The following is a 22,125-nucleotide window of genomic DNA, read 5'->3' as shown; positions in this document are numbered from 1 at the left end:
GGCGGCCACATCCTGCTTGTCAAACCCTGTCTTTCTTGAGGGAAGAATAGACAGGAAAGTTCCAGAGGGGCGACCTCAGAGTTTTCTGTGGTCTCTCAGGGTGCAGCTCACATGCCTGGGGAACAAGTTCTCCATGTGTACTTTACTTGGGTGGTGGTGGGGGGGGGAGATATCTTACTCCATGAAGATCTGTGTGCCTAGGGAAAATATTGAGCATGTGTGAAATTACATCCCTTTCATTCTCCAGTATTGAGGGACTTAAATTTGTTTAGTAGTGGAGTTATTTTCCTTTGTGGACAATCTAAATCAAAGAACTAGTCTCTGCGTTTGCTCTGAAAGCAGTGAGATGCATGATCACCGTAATTTCTTCTAGGAGAGAGTTTCAGATGAGCAGGTAAGCTGATGAGAAAGCTGTATCTCCCATGGACTGAGTCAATGCCTATCCTGTTCTAAGTCAGAGAGTGCCTGAGAATACAGTTAGATGTCAGATATGTGCACCCATACTGAAAGATCACATCTTTTATCACGGTAACTACCAATGGCACTGTAACATAGGACAATGTTAGGAGAGGCTTTCATTCTTTTTATTCTGAACTTAATTTTTAAAAAGGATAGTTGGAGATATTTCCTTTTACTCAGAAGTGCTTACAAATTATTTAAAAAAAAATTACAAAAGCCACCACCACCTTTGTTTCTGGTCCTACAATATTAGTAATTTAAGCTACTAACACCTGTTTGGGGATTAAAATGTATGCTCCTGATTACACCACCTCTCAAATCAAATATTCGTTGTTAAATCTTAATTTAAAAGCTAATAGCCACAAAGATGTTTATAAAATATTTATATTACTCTGGATTTAATTAAGGGAATTAGGAGAAAAACTAGAATTTAAAGGGCTACTGAGGGTGTACACTTGCCTAAGAAGTTGTATTTCTGAGTTCTTGCACTGTAAGATGGTGGGTGAATGGACTGGCAGGAACAAGGGAAGACATGGACAGGCTGGAACCAGGAGAGAAAGGGACCCCAAAAAAATAAATAGAAAGAGGAGGTAAACAGGTATCTCTAATTTTTCATACTGACTCTGACCTTTACAACAATCTACTTGCTCCTCTTTCCGGCTCTGCAGCGTGTTCACATCTCCAATCTTCTCACTTCCTTTGCTCCTTAACAGACAGCATATTTTACCCTCAACAGCTCTCTCTTTTTCACCCTGCTCCCAGTTCAGTTTCCAGTGGTCACAGGAGTAGGTCAATATGGCAATATACTATTCTGCTAAGCAAAAACATTTCACATGCATTCCCCAGGAAAGACGGAACACTTAGCACCATAACAAAGGGTGGCAGCAATGTGAGAGTGAGAAGGATCATGACTCTTGCAGCAGGAGCAACGCAAGACAGCATTTATATTTAAATAAAATGATTGAAGGTGGAAGATCTTTAGCAGCAACTCAAACATGGACATTATCATTTTCATACTCCACAGGGGGGACACTGTAATAACAAAGTGGAGCAAGAGTGTAGGTAGGGTCTGTAAGGGGAGAAAAAATACCCATGAAAACTAGAACTAAATCAAAGAGAATAAGGGCAGGTCTACATTTAAAATGCACGTGAGTATAACTATGTTGCTCAAATGTGTGGATTTTTCACACCCATGGGCGTTGTTTTGTAGTGTAGACCTGCCCTAAGAACAGGACTTGTGGGGGTAGTTAGGTTTTTATTTTTCTGAAGACAGACATATGACAGACTGGCAAAGATGAACATATTGGGGGAGGAGGGCAGGTCTTTACATTAGGAGGAACAGAGATCTTTAAAAAAAAAAAAAATCACTGTTGCCCATGGAAAACAACCCCTCCGCCCCAGTTTAACTGGTTGTAACTTCATGAACAAACCTCTTTAATCAGTCTCCATAAATGATTTGCAAGACTTCAAGCTTCCAAGAGATTCACACATCCCTACGTCTACTTTCATAGTAGAGGAGGCTTTCCAAATGAGGGAGCTTTCACAAGTAACTGAAGTGACCCAATGTTTAATGTCCTACGCCCTACCTTCAAATTTAAGAATTCTAACTACTTGCTGTGTTGTGCTACAGAGCACTTACAGTTAGTACTGTAAACCTCACTGAACAGGGAAGGCCTGAGAATTCTGAAATGGCATTGACAGGGGTGAAAGTGAGCCAGTACGGGCCGATATGGCATACCGGTAAGAAGCTGGTACCGACCCATCCGCGGCAGTATTTTAACATCACTGCCCCTTCCCTGTCCACGGCCCTGCCGCTATGGATCCTACCAACAGGGCCGCCAACAAGGGAGGCAAAAGGAGCAAGGAAGTTAAAGCGCTGCCATGGCAGCACTTTAAGGAGGGTCCATGCCGCAGCAGTGCTTTAATATTGCTGTGCACTCCCATTGGCAGCCCTGCCAGTAGGGACCCTACCAGCAGGACTGCTGACTGGGGGGAGGAGGGGGCGCAAAAGGGGTAGCAACGTTAAAGCTGCAGCGGCTGGAGCCCTTTAAATCGCCACCGGAGCCCTGGGCAGCATGGGTCAGGCAGTGTGGAAGGACTAGCTAAGGGAGGCTGACCCCCAGCCCCACCCCTTCTGCCTGAGGCCCCGCCCCTTCTGGGGGCCAGAGCCGGCCCCGGTCCCTATATCAGTAAGCCTTCAGAGTTACTTTCACCCCTGGGTGTCAAGCAAAGTTAGCTACAAGCAGAAACAAAAACACTGAGTCATAGTCAGTGGCACTGTCTGCTGACACCCATTATCAACAGGTAGACAGCCCAGAATGTCCCCCTTTGGGGTGAACACTAACGAAGCACTCACATCTACTGTGCAGCAAGGACACTTTAAAAAAAAGTTTGCATTGCTGGCTTCACTACTCGCACAAGTACTGATGACCAGATTACTACTAATGAAGAATATACCTGTTGCAACCATGCGCCTTTCTGCTCATCTGCACCACAACAAAGCACTTCACAGACAATAGCTTTACAAACACTGAAGTACAGCAGAAGAGGTTTGTATTTCCCCCTAACAAACAAGGAAATGTTGAATCATGATATTAATGGTAAGACTAAGGAACCTTTCTAGGCAATATTAGTACTGACAAGAGATTGCCCTTGGTCCCCTTTAATTTCTCTACAAATGGCTGTCCAGCTTTCCCGCCTGTTCCTTTCTAAGGTCTTTCCCCAATCCACCCTCTTACTCTGTCCCCAACTCCTCTTCTCACAAAAATAATGCTTCTTTGAGCAATCCAAGTTCAGACTTGAGGTTCCATGTTACGCCACCCTGCATAGCTTGCATGCAACAAGAATGAAATGTTTCCCACAATATTTGTAATGCATGCTTTGTTTTGGAAAGCAGAATTAAGCCAGATGTGTTTATACTCAACCTAAACAAGCTTAGGGATCCAAAAATCTGATCTTGTTTTCTGTTACTGTCATGTTATTTGAAGTGTGCACAAATAGTAATTCAGTACTGATTTTACTTTTTCAAATAATATTTCTCCAATTGTTAGTTCCACTACATAAAATTCTGTTATTGTGATTTTTAAAAACAGTAAGTCATCCATATCCCTCCAATTCATGTTGTTTCACTGAAATATTTCATCTTTTAGGCACAAATGTGCAGCTGTATAGAAGAGGAATTGGAAGTTTTAAGTCCTTAGGGTAGTGGAGATTCAATGCTTCTCTGGGAAAAAGGAAAAAAAAAAAAAAAAAAAAAAAAAAAAAAAAAAAAAAAAAAGACACAGCTTGAACACAGGAATCCCAAACTAGCTATTCATATGGCACCCTCTAATGGCTAATTCAGACATGAGACCAGAGCCATTCATTTGTTTTTCTGCAGTTCAAAGTAAAGTACTACAGCCCAGCAGTTAAAGGCAGGAGTGGAAAGAAACCAAATTAAAGGGGTAACTAATTGCTGAAACAGATACTTCAGCCGAAGATGTACAGACCTAGACGTAGTAGCTTTAGAGATCCATTTCCTAGCCACTCATATGGATAATCAGAGTGAAGGTGAATCACTATCAAAGATTTTTATTTGAGAAGTAATTGGAAATTTATGTTAAAATTTTGTGGATTCTCTTCATAGATTCAAGGGTCAGAAGGGACCAATGTGATCATCTAGTCCGACCCCCTGCACAAAGCAGGCCACAGAACCCTACCCATCCACTTCTATAACAAACCCCTAACCATGTGTTACCCTTCAGAGTATGCCTAAGTGACCAACCAACCACTTTCTCAGAAAATATATAATGATGGAAGTTGAATGCTTTCCACTTCTGCAGAAATTGGTTTCTAAGGCCCTGATCCTAGCAGAATACAAGTATAATCCTGGCACCAAGTTAATGATAGAACCCCACTGACTTCAACAGGGCCCTACAAAATAAAGTGCTTACTACAGTAAGTACTACAACTGACCACAAGCACTACGCCCAGTCACGTGTTACTTAGGATCAGGCTCTGAAAAATAAGGGCTAGGATGATAGTTGAATGCAATCTTAACTATAACTTCCATTAACATTAAAAGTTACACTAAAGTTCAAAAGGTTAGAGAATGCTGCGTTAGGGGTCACACTTGAATTCTTCCGTTTGCTATTAAAATAGCAAAATGAAAAGGTCTCTACTCCTTCTCGCATACATGACAAGAGTTTTTTTTATTTTTATAAGCCTATTCAAATGAAAGCTCTAGTACAATTTTGGATGCTGAAATCTGACACTTTCGTAGTACCTGAGAATAAACATGGAGACCCAAACAGTTTGCATATTGAATGTGTTTGAATTAACTATCAAAAAAATAAAAAGCCTATATTCTGATGAGTGCAATAGTGTTAACAACCCAGAACCAAAGCTTTTTCTAACTTAATACTTTATGTAACTATAATTATTGCCATGTCAATATAGAAGGCAGAATACATTTCATTCTTTCTTTGCACTTAAATCAATGTGCTACAAATACACTGCTGCCCTCTGCTGGACATGTGATTACTAAACTATATGGTTAGAAATCCAAACCTTTTAAACCTCAGAGCTGTTTATTTGCTTCATTGATTGGACTTCATATTCTATATGCATCTGTGCATGTACATTTTGAATACACCCAGCCCAGCAACTGTTTTCTTCCCAAGCCTTAAACAGAGCTTTCACCCAATATTTACATACCCACTATTCCCACTATTCATCTTCTGCTCTTCTAGATACATCTGTTTTAAGGGCTTGTTCCCATCAACCCCCAAATGTTTAGCCCCATACTAGGTTTTTCAGTTCTTGAGCCAGGAATATTTTTCATTTATATCCAGTCTCCCATGAATTCTACCTCTGGCTATTTCATTCCCATAATGTCCAGTTCCAGTTCCACTTCCTTAGCGTCCCCAGTAGTTCCTACAGCACCTCCAGCTGCACCAGTCAGTCTCAAGAAGTCAAGTTTTGTTTGTTTTTAAATAAAAATGGGTTTTTTTGTCTTCTTTTGGTTTCTGAGCCTTTAAGGTGTACTTAGGTTTCTAATGCTCACAGTTGTAGAGAAGCTTGGAAAGGTTACCCATTTCATTTGTTTTTATGTAAAAATCTCTGCTCTCATTATTACTTAACTCCAGAAGCTGGAGCTTTCAAATATTATATACATACATATGCTCTGAGACTTGCAATAAAATAGCAAGTGCAGGCAACACTGCTTCTGATTCATCCTGCAAATTCAACTCCAATACCTTCTGGAGCTAATCTACATTGCCCGAGTCTCTTGCCAGTTTAACAAACAAAAAAAAACACCACACAGATCAATCACTTCTCATGCTTCCCAACCTCTTCATTTCCAAATGTTCACACCGATTACTTTTTGGAATGAATGGGGGTTCTTTGACTGTCCCCAGACCAAGTTAAGCAGGCACAAAGACCTACTCCTCCACCATGTTTCACAGCATATTAGGAAAATAGTTGGAGACAACTTACAAAGTTTGAGATAACCCTCCATGTCAACTGTGTATGTGCATTCTGAGCAATGTCTGTTCAGTTTGGCCTCTTCTAGATCGAAGGGATTGAGGGATATATGACTCCAGAAAGGAGTAATGGGCTCAAATCCAGCGCAGCTAGTGACAGTCAACACCTCACACTGGTGTTTGGTGGCCTACACAAGAGGAGTTGGTGGTTTCAATTCAGTTCTTTAGCAGGAAAGTATCCACATCTAAAACCCCACCACAACTGCCACCTTTCACAGGCAGGAGGCCAGGGACTGAATAGTCATGGAAAATTAGCTCTCCCCTTAGGCCAGGAGCCCTCTCAGAACTAAGACAGGTAACAAGAAGCTTGCACTACCACTGCCTAGAATCAACTCCTTCTGAAAAGAAAAGGCTTGTTTCAACAATTCTCATTCCAGAACTTTTCCAGCACCACAAAATTAATTTAACACTTTGTGCCATCAGACTACACAATGCATTTCTGATATTAGAACACATGTTCATTGTCATGATTTTCACAGATTAACCCAAAATACAGCCAATGCTAAGCATTCTAAAGTCATGAGTCAGGCCCAATGGTTGCATATTTAAAAATAATGCAAGATTTAAAAATAAGTGGGGTCTTATTTGCCTTGTCAGGCTTGAGCCTTTAGAGTGCACATAGTTTAGGATTATGGCCTTCTCTGCAACTACACGGGCTAGAAACTTAAAAACAAAAAACAAAACAAAAAAAACACACCACACCACACCCACACTTATTCTCCAGCAGCTGTTTAATTTCAGGAACTGGGGTTGTAAAAGAAGTCTCTAACTACCATAAGATTCGTGTTAAAATTGAAGAAAAAAATCAAAAACAGCAATAGTTAAGGATTAAAAGTACATGTTTGATGGGCATGTAAACTGACATAGTTCTTTGTTTCAATCAGAGAGAAACTCAAATAACCCTGGAGTCAGAGCTACTGCTAGAAACATCTAAACAAAGCCATCAGCTCAACGCTGGCACTCAAGAGACACTCACTGTTTCACTGAAGTTAAGTTTGAAAAACATCACCTGTAGGTTCTTATGACAAAGATAAACACGTAGGTGCTTTTAAATCTTGATGAACAGTATACAGTGGCTGCCACTTAATTGCTGTAGGATATAAAGTCACTTAAACTTTAAGGTGCAGTGAAATATGGACCATCTCCGGCACCAACATTGGTGGTGGGTAGTTTCAAAATTCTAGAGTTTGTTTATGAGATTGGTTTGATTCTACAAGTTCAGGATTGGAGAGGACTCAGGCTCAACGCCCACAAGTGTTCCAAGGCTCCCACTGACAGTGCAAGTGCCACATTGGAAAAAAAAACCTCACTGTTTTGGTTTCCACATATCTTATGACAGGAGTTTATTTCATACATGTCCCAGGGTCAGCATGGCTCACAGCAATCGTCTTCCTAAAATTGCCGGGTCAGGACAAAGTTTATCAACTTTGAGCTTGTGTTGCAGTGATCTCATTCATTCCATCCACTTGTTAATTCAGACACAACCAGAAGTTAATATTCTGGTTGCGCGTTTTTTTTTTTCTTTTAAAAGAATTTGTTTAGTAATAATGTTTGCTTTCAGTATTACGTTTGATAGCACCTTATAATGTATTTTTTCCCTTTTAGCATAATACAGTCAGTCTAGCCACAAAGGAAAAAACGGTTACCCATCTTTTAGTAACTGTTGTTCTTCGAGATGTGTTGTTCATGTCCATTCCAAGCAAGTGTGTGCACGCCGCGTGCATGCCAGCCAGATTTTCCCTTAGCAGCGTCCGCAGGGTCAATCCTGGCACCCCCTGGAGTGGCGCCACTATGGCGCCCTATAAAGGGGCCCGCCGACCCTCCACCCCCTCAGTTCCTTCTTGTCAGCACTCCGACAGAGGCGCAGGAGGGTGGGTATTGGAATGGACATGAACAACACATCTTGAAGAACAACAGTTACTAAAAGGTGGGTAACCGTTTTTTCTTCTTCGAGTGGTTGTTCGTGTCCATTCCAAGCAGGTGACTCACAAGCCTGAACCTAGGTGGTGGGGTCGGAGTTCACTACTGAATGGAGTACTGCACGGCCAAAGGCTGCATCCTCCCTAGCCTGGTGCATGATGGCATAGCGCAACGTGAACGTGTGGATGGAGGACCACGTGGTCGGCCTACAAATCTCCTGAGTCGGGATCTGAGCCAGGAATGCCGCAGAGGAAGCCTGCGCCCTAGTGGAGTGGGCCGTGACCGGAGGGACAGGGGTCTTAGCTATGCGGTAGCATTCCTGGATGCAGGTCGCGATCCATGAAGAGATTCACTGAGAGGAGACCAGGAGCCCTTTCATCCTATCCGCCACCGCGATGAAGAGCTGTGTCAAGCGTCTGAAAGGTTTAGTACGCTCGATGTAAAAGGCTAAGGCCCTGTGGACATCCAGGGAATGTAACCTCCGCTCCTCACTGGAAGAGTGTGGTTTTGGATAAAACACCAGGCGAAAGATATCTTGTCCCATGTGGAACTGTGAGACGACCTTGGGGAAGAAGGCTGGGTGAGGTCTAAGTTGGACCTTGTCCTTATAAAAAGACAGCATACAGGGGCTCGGATGTTAACGCCCTGAGCTCCGACATCCTCCTGGCCGAGGTGATGGCCACCAGGAAGGCGGTCTTATATGACAAGTACAACAGGGAGCACGTAGCCAGGGGCTCAAAGGGAGGTCTCGAGAGGGCGGAGAGGACCAAATTCAAGTCCCAGGCAGGAGCTGGCTGACGAACATGTGGAAATAGCTTGTCCATACCCTTGAGGAAACGCCCCATCAGCGGGCTCGCAAACACCAAGGTACCCCGCTCTCCTGGATAGAAAGCCAAGATGGCCACCAAGTGAACGCGAATTGAGGAGAGGGAGCGGCTCAGTTGTCTGAGGTGGAGCAAATAGTCTAGGATAATAGGGATTGGGACCCCCAGAGGACTGTGACTTCGCTGACCCGACCATATAGAGAAGCACTCCCATTTGGCCAGCTAGGTGGCCCTGGTTGATGGTTTCCTGCTACCATGCAGCACTTGACTGACCTGCCGGGAGCACTGCATCTCCATCGGGTTCAGCCACGGAGCATCCAGGCTATGAGGTGGAGAGATTCCAGGTTCGGGTGGCGGAGGGAGCCCCGGTCCTGCATGATCAGGTCCGGAAGCAGGAGCAGTGTCAGGGGCACCTGAACGGACATGTGCAGGAGTGACAAGTACCAATGTTGGCGCGGCCACACCAGAGCTATCAGAATTACTCATGCGTGGTCCCTGCAGATCTTCAAAATCACCCTGTGTATCAGAGGGATTGGGGGAAAGATGTAGAGCAGACCGACCCCTCCAAGACTGGAGGAAGGTGTCCGACAGAGACCCTGGACTGCGGCCCAGGAGGGAGCAGAAGCGTCGGCACTTCCTGTTTTCCCTTGAGGCGAACAGGTATAACTGGGGAAAGCCCCAGAGCTGGAAGATTGAGTGTACTACGTCCCGTCGAAGGGACCACTCATGACCCCGGAACGAGCCACTGAGGGTGTCCACCAGGCCGTTTTGCTCCCCCAGAAGGTAGAACGCTGTCAGGTGAGTAGCATTGTGGATGCAGAAATCCCACAACGCGAGAACTTCCCTGCACAGGGGAGAGGAGCGTGCACCCCCATTTGTTGATATAAAAGACTACGGATGTGTTGTCCGAGAGGACTGAAACACATCTGCCGGCTAGGTGGAACCGGAAAGTCAAGCAAGCCAGGCGGATCGCTCTCAGCTCCCTGATATTGATATGCAACTCAAGGTCCTCCAGTGACCACAAGCCCTGTGTCCTGAGATTTCCCAGGTGCGCTCCCCAACCCCGATCCGAGGCATCCGTTACCAGAGAGAGGGAGGGTTGAGGGGCGGCGAAGGGGACGCCCATGCACACTTTCTGCGGGTCGAGCCACCACCATAGCGAACTCAGCACCAAGGGGGGAAAATGGTGCTGGGTTTTGGAAGACTTGGGCTGGGCCCTAAGTTCTGATGCCAGTGCCAGTGCCCTCCGCACCAAGGAAGACGTGATGGGCACTGCCTCGGCCGGTTCCGGGTCCGAGGGTGGCCACAGGGCAGCCTCCATCAGGAGGACTTTAAGTCTTTGAGAGTTCTTGGGCGGAAGCTCCTGCAGATAGAGCACCAGTCCTTTTGGTGGCTCTCTCCAAGGCACCTCAAACAAGCAGAGTGCGGGTCACTCTTAGGCATGAATTTCCTGCAGTCCTTGCAGAGTTTAAACCCAGGCGACCCGGGCATGCCCCAACGAGCGACGAAATGTGGGGAGGGGAACCCCCCCCAACTACCAAGAACTATATACAAATGACATAAGTAAACTAACTATATACACAGACTATACACGAGGACAGGACACTGCTAACTTGCTATGCGCAAGAGAAGTTCCAGCTAACCGTCATCGGAGGTAAGAAGGAACTGACGGGGTGGAGGGTCGGCGGGTCCCTTTATAGGGCGCTGTAGTGGCGCCACTACAGGGGGCGCCAGGGCCGACCCTACAGACGCTGCTAGGGGAAAATCTTCTGGCTGGCATGCACACAGCGCACGCACACCTGCTTGGAATGGACATGAACAACCACTCGAAGAAGAATCAAGACTCTTTCCTTGGAGTTCTATTTTATTTAAACTGAGGATAAAATCTTACCCTCACTGAAGTACTGATATTGACTTCACTTCAGTGTGATCAGGATGAGGCCCCAAGTTCTACAGCGTACTTCTGCTCATAAACTGGATGCAGTTATATATATGGGAAATGCAAGTTTCAAGTACAATACTAATAAGCCTGATAAAAAAAATAAGGTGGAACCTATCTTAAAATAATAACCCATGGAAAGGACTGAAAAAAATTAGAACAAATTATCTTTAACTAAAGTCATAAGAGAAACCACATTCTTGCTTAAGACAAGAATTTCTTTATTGTGCCTATTTCTCCATTTAAACAGTCTTCCCCAGCCCTCAAGCCTCCTGACGCAGCAGTCCCCAGGATTTTAAAAAAGGAAAAAGTAGTCTGGTAGCTCCAGCCTCATCCAACCCCCTACTCAGCTCTTATGTTTCAGAATGGATGGTTCCACTCTCCATCTTGTTTCTCTGAGCACTTGGGAAGGCCTGCTCCGAACAGGGCAAGGCTGATCAACTCCCTATCCTACTGACTTCTTCACCACTGTAAAATCTGAAAAGATAAACTCCTGGGGCCCGTGGAGAAAGGGAGATGGCTGGTGTGGGTGGAATAAATGACCATCCAAAATCTGACCTTAGCGTTCACCCTTCCTCCCGTTACTATTTGAAAATGTTTCCTACCCTCAGGAAGAGGGCCAATGCCTAAAGATTCCTGTGTTCACCAATCCCTGGCTCTTAAGATGCCGCTTTATTTTCCACTGTGACCTCTAACAATACATTTGTGTTCTACATTACAAAATGCAACAGGACTTCAAGATACACAGTATTGTTATAAATGTATTTATATTGAGTAGGAATGCCAATAAGTTTCCTAGTATTATGCTACTGCCAAGAAAATCAGTACTAATATATACTAAACTAAGTTGGGGGGGGGGGTTGGGCGGGTGGAAGATAGTCACACTCCTCTCACATGATCAAATGCAGGAAAAAAAAAAAAAAAAAAAAGTGTCTGGCTACCATTACTATGGCTGAAAGTCCCAGGAGGGAAGAGATGATATCAAAATGCAAAGTTAACTCTGTAGAAAAAAAACACAAAATCTAGAATTAGTAAATTAACAAAAAAAAGGAGGCATATGATTGGGGAGTAGATATCTATTGTAAATCCCAATTTTGTAAGGTTACACTTGTTACAGCCTCACACATTTTCCCCAATCATTTAAGCTGCTGTTTAAATATGGTATCTTTAGGACTATACCAAACTGATGTGAATCAGGTTTAAAATAAAGGAATAGGCATCAATAGTGCTGATGCAGTACAGCAGCAGCGCAATAAAAAAAGAGGACATTAGGTAAAGAGAAAAAAAGGTTAAGTGGAATAAGGCTGAACTTTTGGGCAGCGAGGAAAACTAATCACACATATCTTAGGCCTGGTCTACACTACGAGTTTAGGTCAAATTTACCAGCATTAAATCGAATTAGGCCTGCATCCATCCACACAATGAAGCCATTTACTTCGATATAAAGGACTCTTAAAATTGATTTCTGTACTCCTCCCCAATGAGGGGAGTAGCGCTGAAATTGACATTGTCCATTTGACTTAGGGTTAGTGTGAACGCAATTCAATGGTATTGGCCTCCAGGAGCTATCCCACAGTGCACCATTGTGATTACTAGGCACAGCAATCTGAACTACTGACCAGGTAGATAGGAAAAGCCTCGCGAATTTTTGAATTTCATTTCTTGTTTGCCCAGCATGGACAGCTGATCAGCGCAGGTAACCATGCAGTCCGAGAACTGAAAAAGAGCTCCAGCATGGACCGTACGGGAGGTACTGGATCTGATTGCTGGATGGGGAGATGATTCCGTGCTAACAGAACTACATTCCAAAAGACAAAATGCCAAAATATTTGGGAAAAAAAAATCTCAAAAGGCATGATGGAGAGAGGCCACAATAGGGACTCACTACAGTGCTGCGTGAAAGTTAAGGAGCTCAGACAAGCCTACCAGAAAACCAAAGAAGCAAACGGACGCTCCGGGGCAGAGCCACAGACATGCCACTTTTATGCTGAGCTGAAGGCAATTCTAGCGGTGTAGGGGGGCTGCCCCCACTACCTCACCCCTGACCATGGATTCCGAGGAGTGGGTACTCAGCCATGCCTGAGAATTTTGCGGACGGGGAAGATGAGGAGGAGGACGAGCTTGTGGAGAGCACACAGCACATCGTTCTCCCCAACAGCCAGGATCTTTTCCTCAGCCTAACTGAAATAGCCTCGCAACTTTCCCAAGGCAGTATCCATGAAGCCAGAGAAGGGACCTCTGGTGAGTGTACCTTTGTAAATATAAAACATGGTTTAAAAGCAACCATTTTTTAATGGATTAATTTGCCCTGAGGACTTGGGATGCATTTGTGGCCAGTAGAGCTACTGGAAAAGTCTGTTAACATGTCTGGAGATGGAGCAGAAATCCTCCAGGGACATCTCCATGAAGCTATCCTGGAGGTACTCCAAAAGCCTTTGCAGGAGGTTTCTGGGCAGGGCAGCCTTATTCCGTCCTCTATGGTAGGACACTTTACCACACCATGTTAGTAGCAAGTAATCTGATATCATTGCATGACAAAGCCTGGCAGCGCATGGTCCCGGTGTATGCTGGCATTCAAGCAACATCCATTCTTTATCTCGCTGTGTTATCCTCAGGAGAGCAAAATCTTTCATGGTAACCTGGTTGAAATACAGGAATCTAATTAAGGGGACATTCAGAGGTGGCTGTTCCTACTGGGCTGTTTGCCTGTGGCTGAAAAGAAATCCTCCCTGCAGTTAGCCAAGTGGTGGGGTGGGGGGAGGGCGCATTGGCGCTGAGCTGTTTGCATTTGGCTAGCACAGATCTTCCCTGATACCAGCCATGCAGTGGGGGGAGGGGTAAAGCGATCATCCCAGAGAACTGGATGGGGCAGGGGTTAGTTTGGTTTCTGCTGCTGCATGTTAGCACGAAAACCACAGTACTCAATGGGCTTTACTTGGTATGGGAAAGGAGGGTGCTGCTTTTATGAAGGTTGCAGATGCCAAAAGACAGTGGCTTACCATGGCTGCATGCAAGCCGAATTCTGTTGCCCGGCCCTGTGTCTGTGATCTCTAACACCAAAGCCGCAGGCACTCAATATTAAAATGCAAAATGCGACCTTGTACCGAAATCACATGTGCTAAGTAATGTGAATAGTGTTGTTCACCGTGAAAGAATATACTCATTGTTCTATAAAACGTATCTTTTAAAATACTTCTCTCCCTTTTTTCTCTCCCGCAGCTGCAAATTTTTCAAGCCTCCCTCCTCTGTCCCGAAGGCGATCTCAGATAAGGCGGAGAAAAAAACAGAACACGCACCATGAGATGAAATGTTCCCCGAGATCATGCAGTCGACCCGCAATGAAAGAGCTCATCTGAATGAGTGGAAGGATACAGTATCACAGTACAGGAAAGCGGCCAATGAACATGAAGACAGGAGGGACGAACATGAGGACAGGATGGAACACTTGAGATGAGAGGCGACAGCAGGAAGATTAGAGGAGGCAGGATACAATGCTGGGGCTACTGCAGGATCAAATGGACATCCTCCGGCGTCTGGTGGAGCTTCAGGAATGGCAGCACGATCACAGAGTGCCACTGCAGCCCCTGTTTAACTGCCCTTCCCCCTCCCCAAGTTCCATAGCCTCCTCACCCTGATGCCCAAGAACGCGTGGGGTGGGGGGAGGGGGAAAGGCTCCGTGCACCCTGCCACTCCACCCTAGTGGACAGCCCAAGCAACAGAAGGCTGTCATTCAACAAGTTTTGAAGTGGCCTTTTCCCTCCCTCCTCCCACACTGCACCCGGGCTACCTTGTCAGTTCTCCCTATTTTTACAATCAATTAATAAAGAATATGTGGCTTTTATACAATAGTAACTTTACTTCCTTTGAAAGCAAGCTGTGATTGAAGTGGGGGAGGGTGCGTGGCTTACAGAGAATAAGTCAATCAAGAGGGTGGGTTTTCATCAAGGAGAAACAAACAGAACTGTGACACCGTAGCCTGGCCAGTCATGAAACTAGTTTTCAAAGCTTCTCTGATGTGCAAAACACCCTGCTGTGCTCTTCTAATTGCACTGCTGTCTGGCTGCGCATAATTAGCGGCCATGTGATTTGCCTCAACCTCCCACCCTGCCATAAACATCTCCCCCTTACTCTCACAGAGATTGTGGAGCACACAGCAAGCAGCGCTAACAATGGGAATATTGGTTTGGCTGAGGTCTGAGTGAGTCAATGAACTGTGCCAGTGACCCTTTAAACATCCAAATGCACATTTTACCACCATTCTGCACTTGCTCAGCCTATAGTTGAACAGCTCCTTACTACTGTCCAGGCTGCCTGTGTATGGCATTAAGGGGTAGGCTGGGTCCCCAAGGATAACTATAGGCATGTCAACATCCCCAACAGTTATTTTCTGGTCTGGGAAGTAAATCCCTTTCTGCAGCCATTTAAACAGACTAGTGTTCCTGAAGATGCGAGCGTCATGAACCCTTCCTGGCCATACCACATTGATGTTGGTGAAACGTTCCTTGTGATCCACCAGTGCTTGCAGCACCACTGAAAAGTACCCCTTGTGGTTTATGTACTGGCTGCCCTGGTGCTCCGGTGCCAAGATAAGGTTCAATCTATTGCCCCACTACAGTTAGGGAATCTCATTGCAGCAAAGCCAACCACTATGACCTGCACATTTCCCAGAGTCACTACCTTTGGTAGCAGCAGCTCAGCGATTGCTTTGGCTACTTGCATCACAGCAGCCCCCACAGTAGATTTACCCACTCCAACTGATTCCTGACTGACTGGTGGCTCTCTGGCGTTGCAAGCTTCTACAGGGCTATTGCCACTCGCTTCTCAACTGTGAGGGCTGCTCTCATCTTGGTATTCTTGCACTTCAGGGCAGGGGAAAGCAAGTCACAAAATTCCATGAAAGTGCCCTTATGCATGCAAAAGTTTCGCAGCCATTGGGAATTGTTCCACACCTGCAAAACTACGCGGTCCCACCAGTTTGCTTGCTTTCCAGGCCCAGAGTCAGCGTTTCGCGGCATGAACCTGCCCCATTAACACCATGATCGCCAAAGCACCGGGGCCTGCGGTTTGAGAGAATTCTGTGTCCACATCCTCATCACCCTCGTCGCCGTGCTGCCGTCGCCTCCTCCTCGCCTGGTTTTACAGGTTCTGGTTCAGCAAAAACTGCACGATAATGTGCAAGGTGTTTAAAATGTTCTTGACTGCTGTGTTGAGCTGAGCAAGCTCCATGCTTGCTGTGGTATGGCGTCTGCACTGAAAAAAGGCGCGAAATGATTGTCTGTCATTGCTCTGATGGAGAGAGGGGTGACTGACGACATGGCTTACAGGAAATTAAATTCCACCAAGGCAGTAGCTTTGCATCAAGGAGAAGCACAAACAACTGTCACACAGAATGGCCCCCTCAAGGACTGAACTCAAAAGCCTGGGTTTAGCAAGCTGTTGATTGCACAGAGGGAGGGGAGAGAAAATGAATACAACACAAATCCGGTCTATTTCTTGTTTTGATCCATTCCATCTATCTTTACATCTTGGGCTGGCAGCGGATGGTGCAGTATGACTGCTAGCCATCATCATCTCCGGGGCGCTTAGCAGAAGATGCTGCATTAAGACTGCAAGCCAGCATCATCTCCTGGCTACTCGCCAGAAGATGCTGCATTATGGCTGCTAGCCCTCAACATCTCCTGGGCGCTCGGCAGAAAATGGGAAGTGACCTGGCTGAGTCACTCCCATCTCTATATGACAATGATGGCTTTCAGTCCTAATGCACCATCTGCTGAAAAAAGGCAATGAGCTGCTGCTGTGTGGCAATGCAGTCCACGTCTCCCAGCACTCAGGAGAATTATGGTGACGGTCAGCTGTGCGGGCTCCATGCTTGCCGTGGTATGGCATCTGCACAGGTAACCCAGGAAAAAAGGCGCAAAATGGTTGTCTGTCGTTGCTTTCACAGAGGAAGGGAGAGGGGGGCCTGACAACATGTACCCAGAACCACCCATGACAATGTTTTTTGCCCCATCATGAATTGAGATTTCAACCCAGAATTCCAATGGGCAGCAGAGACTGTGGGAACTATGGGATAGCTACCCACAGTGCAACACTCAAGTCAACGCTAGCCTTGGTACTGTGGATGCACACCACCGAATTAACATGCTTAGTGTGGCCACATGCACTCTACTTTATATAATCTGTTGCCAAAAATCAAATTCTGTAAAACTAGAGTAATCCTGTAGTGTAGATACACCCATAGATGCAACAGAAGTGACATTACTATACCTGTACTAGCAGGATTGGCATGGATGTCAATTACAGGCTATTCATGCCAAATACCATATTAAAATATATTTTAAAAGTACTGATGACCTCAATTGCCTTCCCCACCTTCCCAACAAATGGGTTCTTTGAAAAGTGATTTCTGACTCACATTTCACATGTTGCATAAGTTTAGTTGCTCAAGTTCTATTTATAAAATATTTTATCAATTCAATATTGAAATAGATTTATATTTTATAGCACTTTAAAATAGCAGCCAACTGAAAACTGTAAGTGAATTAAAGCTTAAATTTCCAATGAATATTAATTATTGAGGCTTTTAAAAACTTAAATCATTTAAATGTCTTCACTAGCTGAAAACTTAACAGTTTTCAGTTTATACTGCAGTTGGCAGATGTTGACTCTATTGGCATTTTTAGTACACAATGGCATTTACAGCTCTCTCAAGACTGTTCTTTTTCTTAGCAATCCTCAGGGGGTGGGAGAAGTGCTGGGGTTTATCCTGAATCTGAGAGCAGAGGTGCCCAAATTGTGGTCTCAGGAGTACTTGATGGTGGTCCACGGAAAGATAGTATTGTGCTGGCTTCTCATTTCCAAATGAACAGTTACTTTAGGAAAGTATTGAATGTAACTTTATCTCAATGAGAATTTGCTGCAGCTGACTCAGATATTATGGGATTATGAATGAGAAGGGAGGCTGGTCTGCATGGTGAGGAGAAAAACTATTTCAAATGTGGTCCATGCTATAAAAGGCTTAGAAACTGGTCTTCGAAGATAGAAGATTATGGTGATTCCCATTGTGGTATAAAAGTGAAAAATCCTATTTTTTCCCTTTTAAAGTCAAATTACACAAACTCCTTCCAATACATATTGCTGTCACCACATGGGCAAAGAGATGTGGTGCTCACTGTGCCCCCTCCAAGTCTTCCATTCCTCCTGCCTGCTGGGATATGTAAGGGTTAAGTAACGACCGGGGTAACCGCTATCATGGTAATAGAGAGTGAGGCACAGGCAGCACTATTTCTTCGCTTGATAGATAAAGTTGCCATCCTTTTCCTTTCCCTTCTGCTTGTTAAGGATAGATAAGCATTGCAGCTGAATGAGGAATATGGTTGTTTGAAGGATACCCTTTGTGTGAATAAGTGTTATTTCCTCCTCACTTCTTCTCCAAGCTACATAAACAAGCTTGGGGTCATGGTCCCTTTTCTCCCTCTCCTGTGAATTGCTGATTAAGGGAACTTGTGGCTACAATTACTGCAAAGAAATGTATCTTCAAGGTAAAAAAGTCTGTATAATAGGCTTAATGCAGTAAACAGTAAACAGTGCCAGGTATAATTACATTCAGTATATAGTTATTAATATTCATTATACGGGCATTCATTTAATCAAATAAAGGTTTTGGGGGTGTTGTAGTAAATGTAGGTATTTACATATTAACTTAGATCAAAGAGTGTGATGTGGTTAACTCACGGTTTACTCGACAATTGGGTCGAGGGGAACAAGTACTGTAATAAAGGAGTCCCTACCACCACCCACCGTGCCACAGATCCCTATTGCCTGTCACTGATTTCCAGTAGAGTCCTGTAACCCAATGGGAACTGACTATATGTGTTGGGTCAGGTATGAAAACTATCCGACACTCTCAGGCTTGGGTCAGGTCATTTTTTTTGTGTATACACACACACGGTTCAAACTTCCTAAAGCCCTCATCAGGTTTCCTTTTTAGCCTATATTAGTTATTACTCTCCCCTGTGCCTCCTTCCAGCCCTTCATCCTGCCTTCTCCTCCCCACTCCCACCTCTTTCCCCAGGCCCTACACTGCTCTCCCCAGGCCTACTCTCGCCACAATTCCCCCAGTCCCATGATCCTCTGTTCTCCTCCCCTCTTCTCCTATACCTTCCCCCTCTCCTCAACATCCCCTTCGCTCCCCAGCCCATCTGATCAGGACCCTATTGTCCCCCCTCTGATAGTACCATACCCCAAGCAGGAATGACTTTGATGGAGCCACAGGATTCAAACTCCCAGAAGCAGGACAAGGATGGATTCTAAGGAGAGTGGTGGCTGTAGTGGTGCTGCTGTTGCCCAGGTGGGTGGAAGCATCACAGTGCTTCTGGCAGGTTGAGCCTGCTCAGGGGCGGGTGCCCCTCTCCCCACCTGGGCCTGCACACAGCAGTCCGAGTCCTCAGTCTGCACTGCTAGGTAGCAGATGCTCCAGTTGCTTGGCCAGATCGTGGAGATGGGGTGTCTGAGCAAACCACGGCTAGCCTGCTGGTTCCTGCAGACAAGGCAGCTTTTCCAGTAAGCAGGGCTGAACTCATCACGACTTCCTGCAGGCCCCAACTTCCATGGGGGCAAAAATCCCCCTGATCTTCTGAGCATGAATACCTCACCTGAGCCTGCAGGCAGTAACCCCCATGCTGTGCCCATAGCTCCCTGAGCACAATTAATACCCTACAATTGTCAGAGTTGGGTCAGGTCTGGAAACAATTCTATGCTCTCAGGCTCAGGAATGACTGCAGTGTAGTCAGGTTTGGGTCTGGCTTTAAAAAAGTTAGACCTCAGAAAACCCCTATGTCCCAGCACTGCCCTTTATTTATTGGGGAACAAAAAATTCAAGAGCAAGTATATATTTTTGAGTTCATTGAAAAATGTCTTCTCTGAACTCTAGAGGCTTCTACAATAGTTATATTAAAAAAAAACACCTCGTTCTTGCACAATTACATTGAGTCAATAGCCACAAGACTCCTGAAGAAAGTTCCCACCTTAGCCCTTTGAAATTTCAGTCAAGCCAACCTCTCAGAAAGCCCAAGAGAAGAGCAAAGCCTTGCAGCACATGGCTCAACAAGGGCTCAGTCTGTTGGGCTGGAGAAGAGAACATGTATTCCTCTCTGGAAGTGCCCTGCTGCCGGCTTCTTCCTAACCGAACAACTTTTAGTGAAGTCTTTGTGACTTATAATAATTATATGGAAATGCATACTAACCAGTTAATCCTTTGTAAATATTGTTCGTTGAGCTCTTAACATTGTATTTTATGTCCTGAATTTATTACTTCATTTCCTCTGTCTGTGGCTCTATATGCTCACCATTTTCTGTACCTCCTAATAACAACTAAGAATTTTCCAGCTTTTATAGCTTTGTAACTAAAAATGTAAATAACAACACTCTCTCTCTCTCACCATCTTGGCAAGGCACAATAACGAAGGAAGTCAAAATGACCTAAGACTTTTTGGAGAAAGCTCAACCTCAGAAGCCAGTCATTTTAAACAGTCACCATCTGCAAGGGGGTTAGCAAGAGAATTGCTACATTCTGACAATTAAAAAAACAACATACTGAATCTCTCCCCGACCCCATACTGGTCTCTGGGCAATATCCTATTGGCTAGAGAAAAAAGTGTGAAGAACCTTACCTTTTTTGCTCTTTGTGCTATATCAGGTGTTCTAGTCAGAAGCTTTTCTATCAGGTATTCTCTATTCTGAAAAACCAACATTTAGACAGTTAAACTCAATATAAGAAAAACAGGAGATTCACAGAGATTGCAAGACAGAGCAGATTTACATGTAAGGTTAAATATTTTACCTTGGCTTTCTGGAAGAATTTGCATTTTAAAAGTTCCGCTGCTGTGGGCCTGAAAGATCAATAATAAATGAGAGCAGAAACAAAGATCCCCCCTAATGAATACTGTACAGGACATTCATGAAATGACACGACACTTTTGAATTACTGCTGAACGAACAGCAAGGTTACCTGCAAAATTAATTTTAAAATCCATAATGATATACATATTCATTCACTATACACATTGTGAGATGAGGTTCCTAGATGGTGAAGGCACTGGATATAATCAACATCCTGTCCTTGATTAAATTCATTTTAAAGGGAAAAAAAATGGCCAGTGTTTGTGAATTAAAAAGCCAAGACCTACAACCTCCATTTATCCATTAAAAAGACAATGCATGCTTCCCTAGATGACCCTGCCCGTGTGCCTAAACAATGCTCCAGACACAGGGGTAGTCAATTATTTTTTGTCAAGGTCCAAATTTCTTGTCAAGGTCCAGACTCGAGAGAAAATAATAAAAAAACAACAGCGATAATAAATAAAAAGTTTTGGAGTCTGTTCAAAAGAGTGTCTGGTGGCCCAGATTTGGCCCGTGGTCCACTTATTGACTACGCCTGCTCAAGAACAATCAGCTTATACAGACGAAAGGATAATTTAAAATTTTCCCAATAGTGACGTAAGTGCCAATTGCCATTTATTTCAGTGATATGAAGACCTGTTATCTGTTTGGCGCTCTTCCTCCCAGACCCCCCTGAATTTATACTTTTGAAGTTTGCAGCAGTTGAAGTCAACAACAATCTGGTTGCAAGGTTATGTTTACCCTAATGATGCGCTATATTTCTGAATGAGGAGGAGCAACATTCGCCCACTTTTGCCTAGAAGTACAGCAGAGGACCTATGAATATATTTGTCTGACTGTCAAGCAGAGCTGGTCAGAAATTGGGCTCTCCACCCTCCATAGAAAATTTCAACCGAAAGACATGAAATATTTGTTTTTTAATTTTTGTTGAAACAAACAACTCCCCCCTCCAAAAAAGACAAAAACAAAAAAAAAACAACCCACAACAACTGATTTGAAAATGCTGCTGTGGTTTCCCAGGGGAATGTATTTCAAGTATCTGATGTTCCTTTTCTTCATTATAGATTGGGCTCAGTTTCCCATGATGCACCACTGTCCCTTTCTTGGTGAGGGGAGGTGGTACATGATGGGAATCCCTGGCCAGGGTGCATTATAGGAGATGTATTCTAGCTGGGAAGCATGGCCCACAGAATGGACTGGGCATTATGAGGAAACCAAACCACAAACTCCATGAGCACCGTGGTGGCATATCTGAATCAGAGTATTTTGGTCTTTGGGCATTCAGTTTTTTCCAATGGAGGGAAGGAAAGAAAAATTCTAACTTTGCACAAAACGACACTTTTTCACAAATTAATGTTTAATTTTCAATGGAAGGGTGGACTTTCAACAGAAAAATAAGTTCTATCATCCCTACTGCAGAGGATAAAGAGGACTGAATGGAAATCAAAACAAAGACCAATTAATGCCTCACTGCATTTGTCTATGAGTGGTTAAAATGTAAGAAGAACCTACAGTAATTTAGGAAGGAGGTCACAAGGGCTTTTCTCCACACAGAAGA

At 44.5% G+C, this 22,125-nt stretch overlaps 1 protein-coding gene across 2 annotated transcripts in view; it reads right to left on the bottom strand.

Annotated features, from left to right (window-relative positions):
- The window catches only part of STK39 (serine/threonine kinase 39), a 185,665-nt gene that overhangs the window by 95,626 nt on the left and 67,914 nt on the right, over positions 1 to 22,125 (bottom strand). For both annotated transcript variants that reach the window (XM_030580834.1, XM_030580836.1), the window contains exons 9-10: positions 20,509 to 20,557; positions 20,339 to 20,404 (exon numbers count right to left, since the gene is read on the bottom strand). In XM_030580834.1, the coding sequence (XP_030436694.1) occupies positions 20,339 to 20,404; positions 20,509 to 20,557 (115 nt within the window). The remainder of the gene's footprint in view (positions 1 to 20,338; positions 20,405 to 20,508; positions 20,558 to 22,125) is intronic.

This window comes from Gopherus evgoodei, chromosome 11, assembly GCF_007399415.2.
Source record: "Gopherus evgoodei ecotype Sinaloan lineage chromosome 11, rGopEvg1_v1.p, whole genome shotgun sequence".
NCBI lineage: Eukaryota > Metazoa > Chordata > Testudines > Testudinidae > Gopherus > Gopherus evgoodei.
This window is presented reverse-complemented; position numbering and strand designations above follow the sequence as displayed.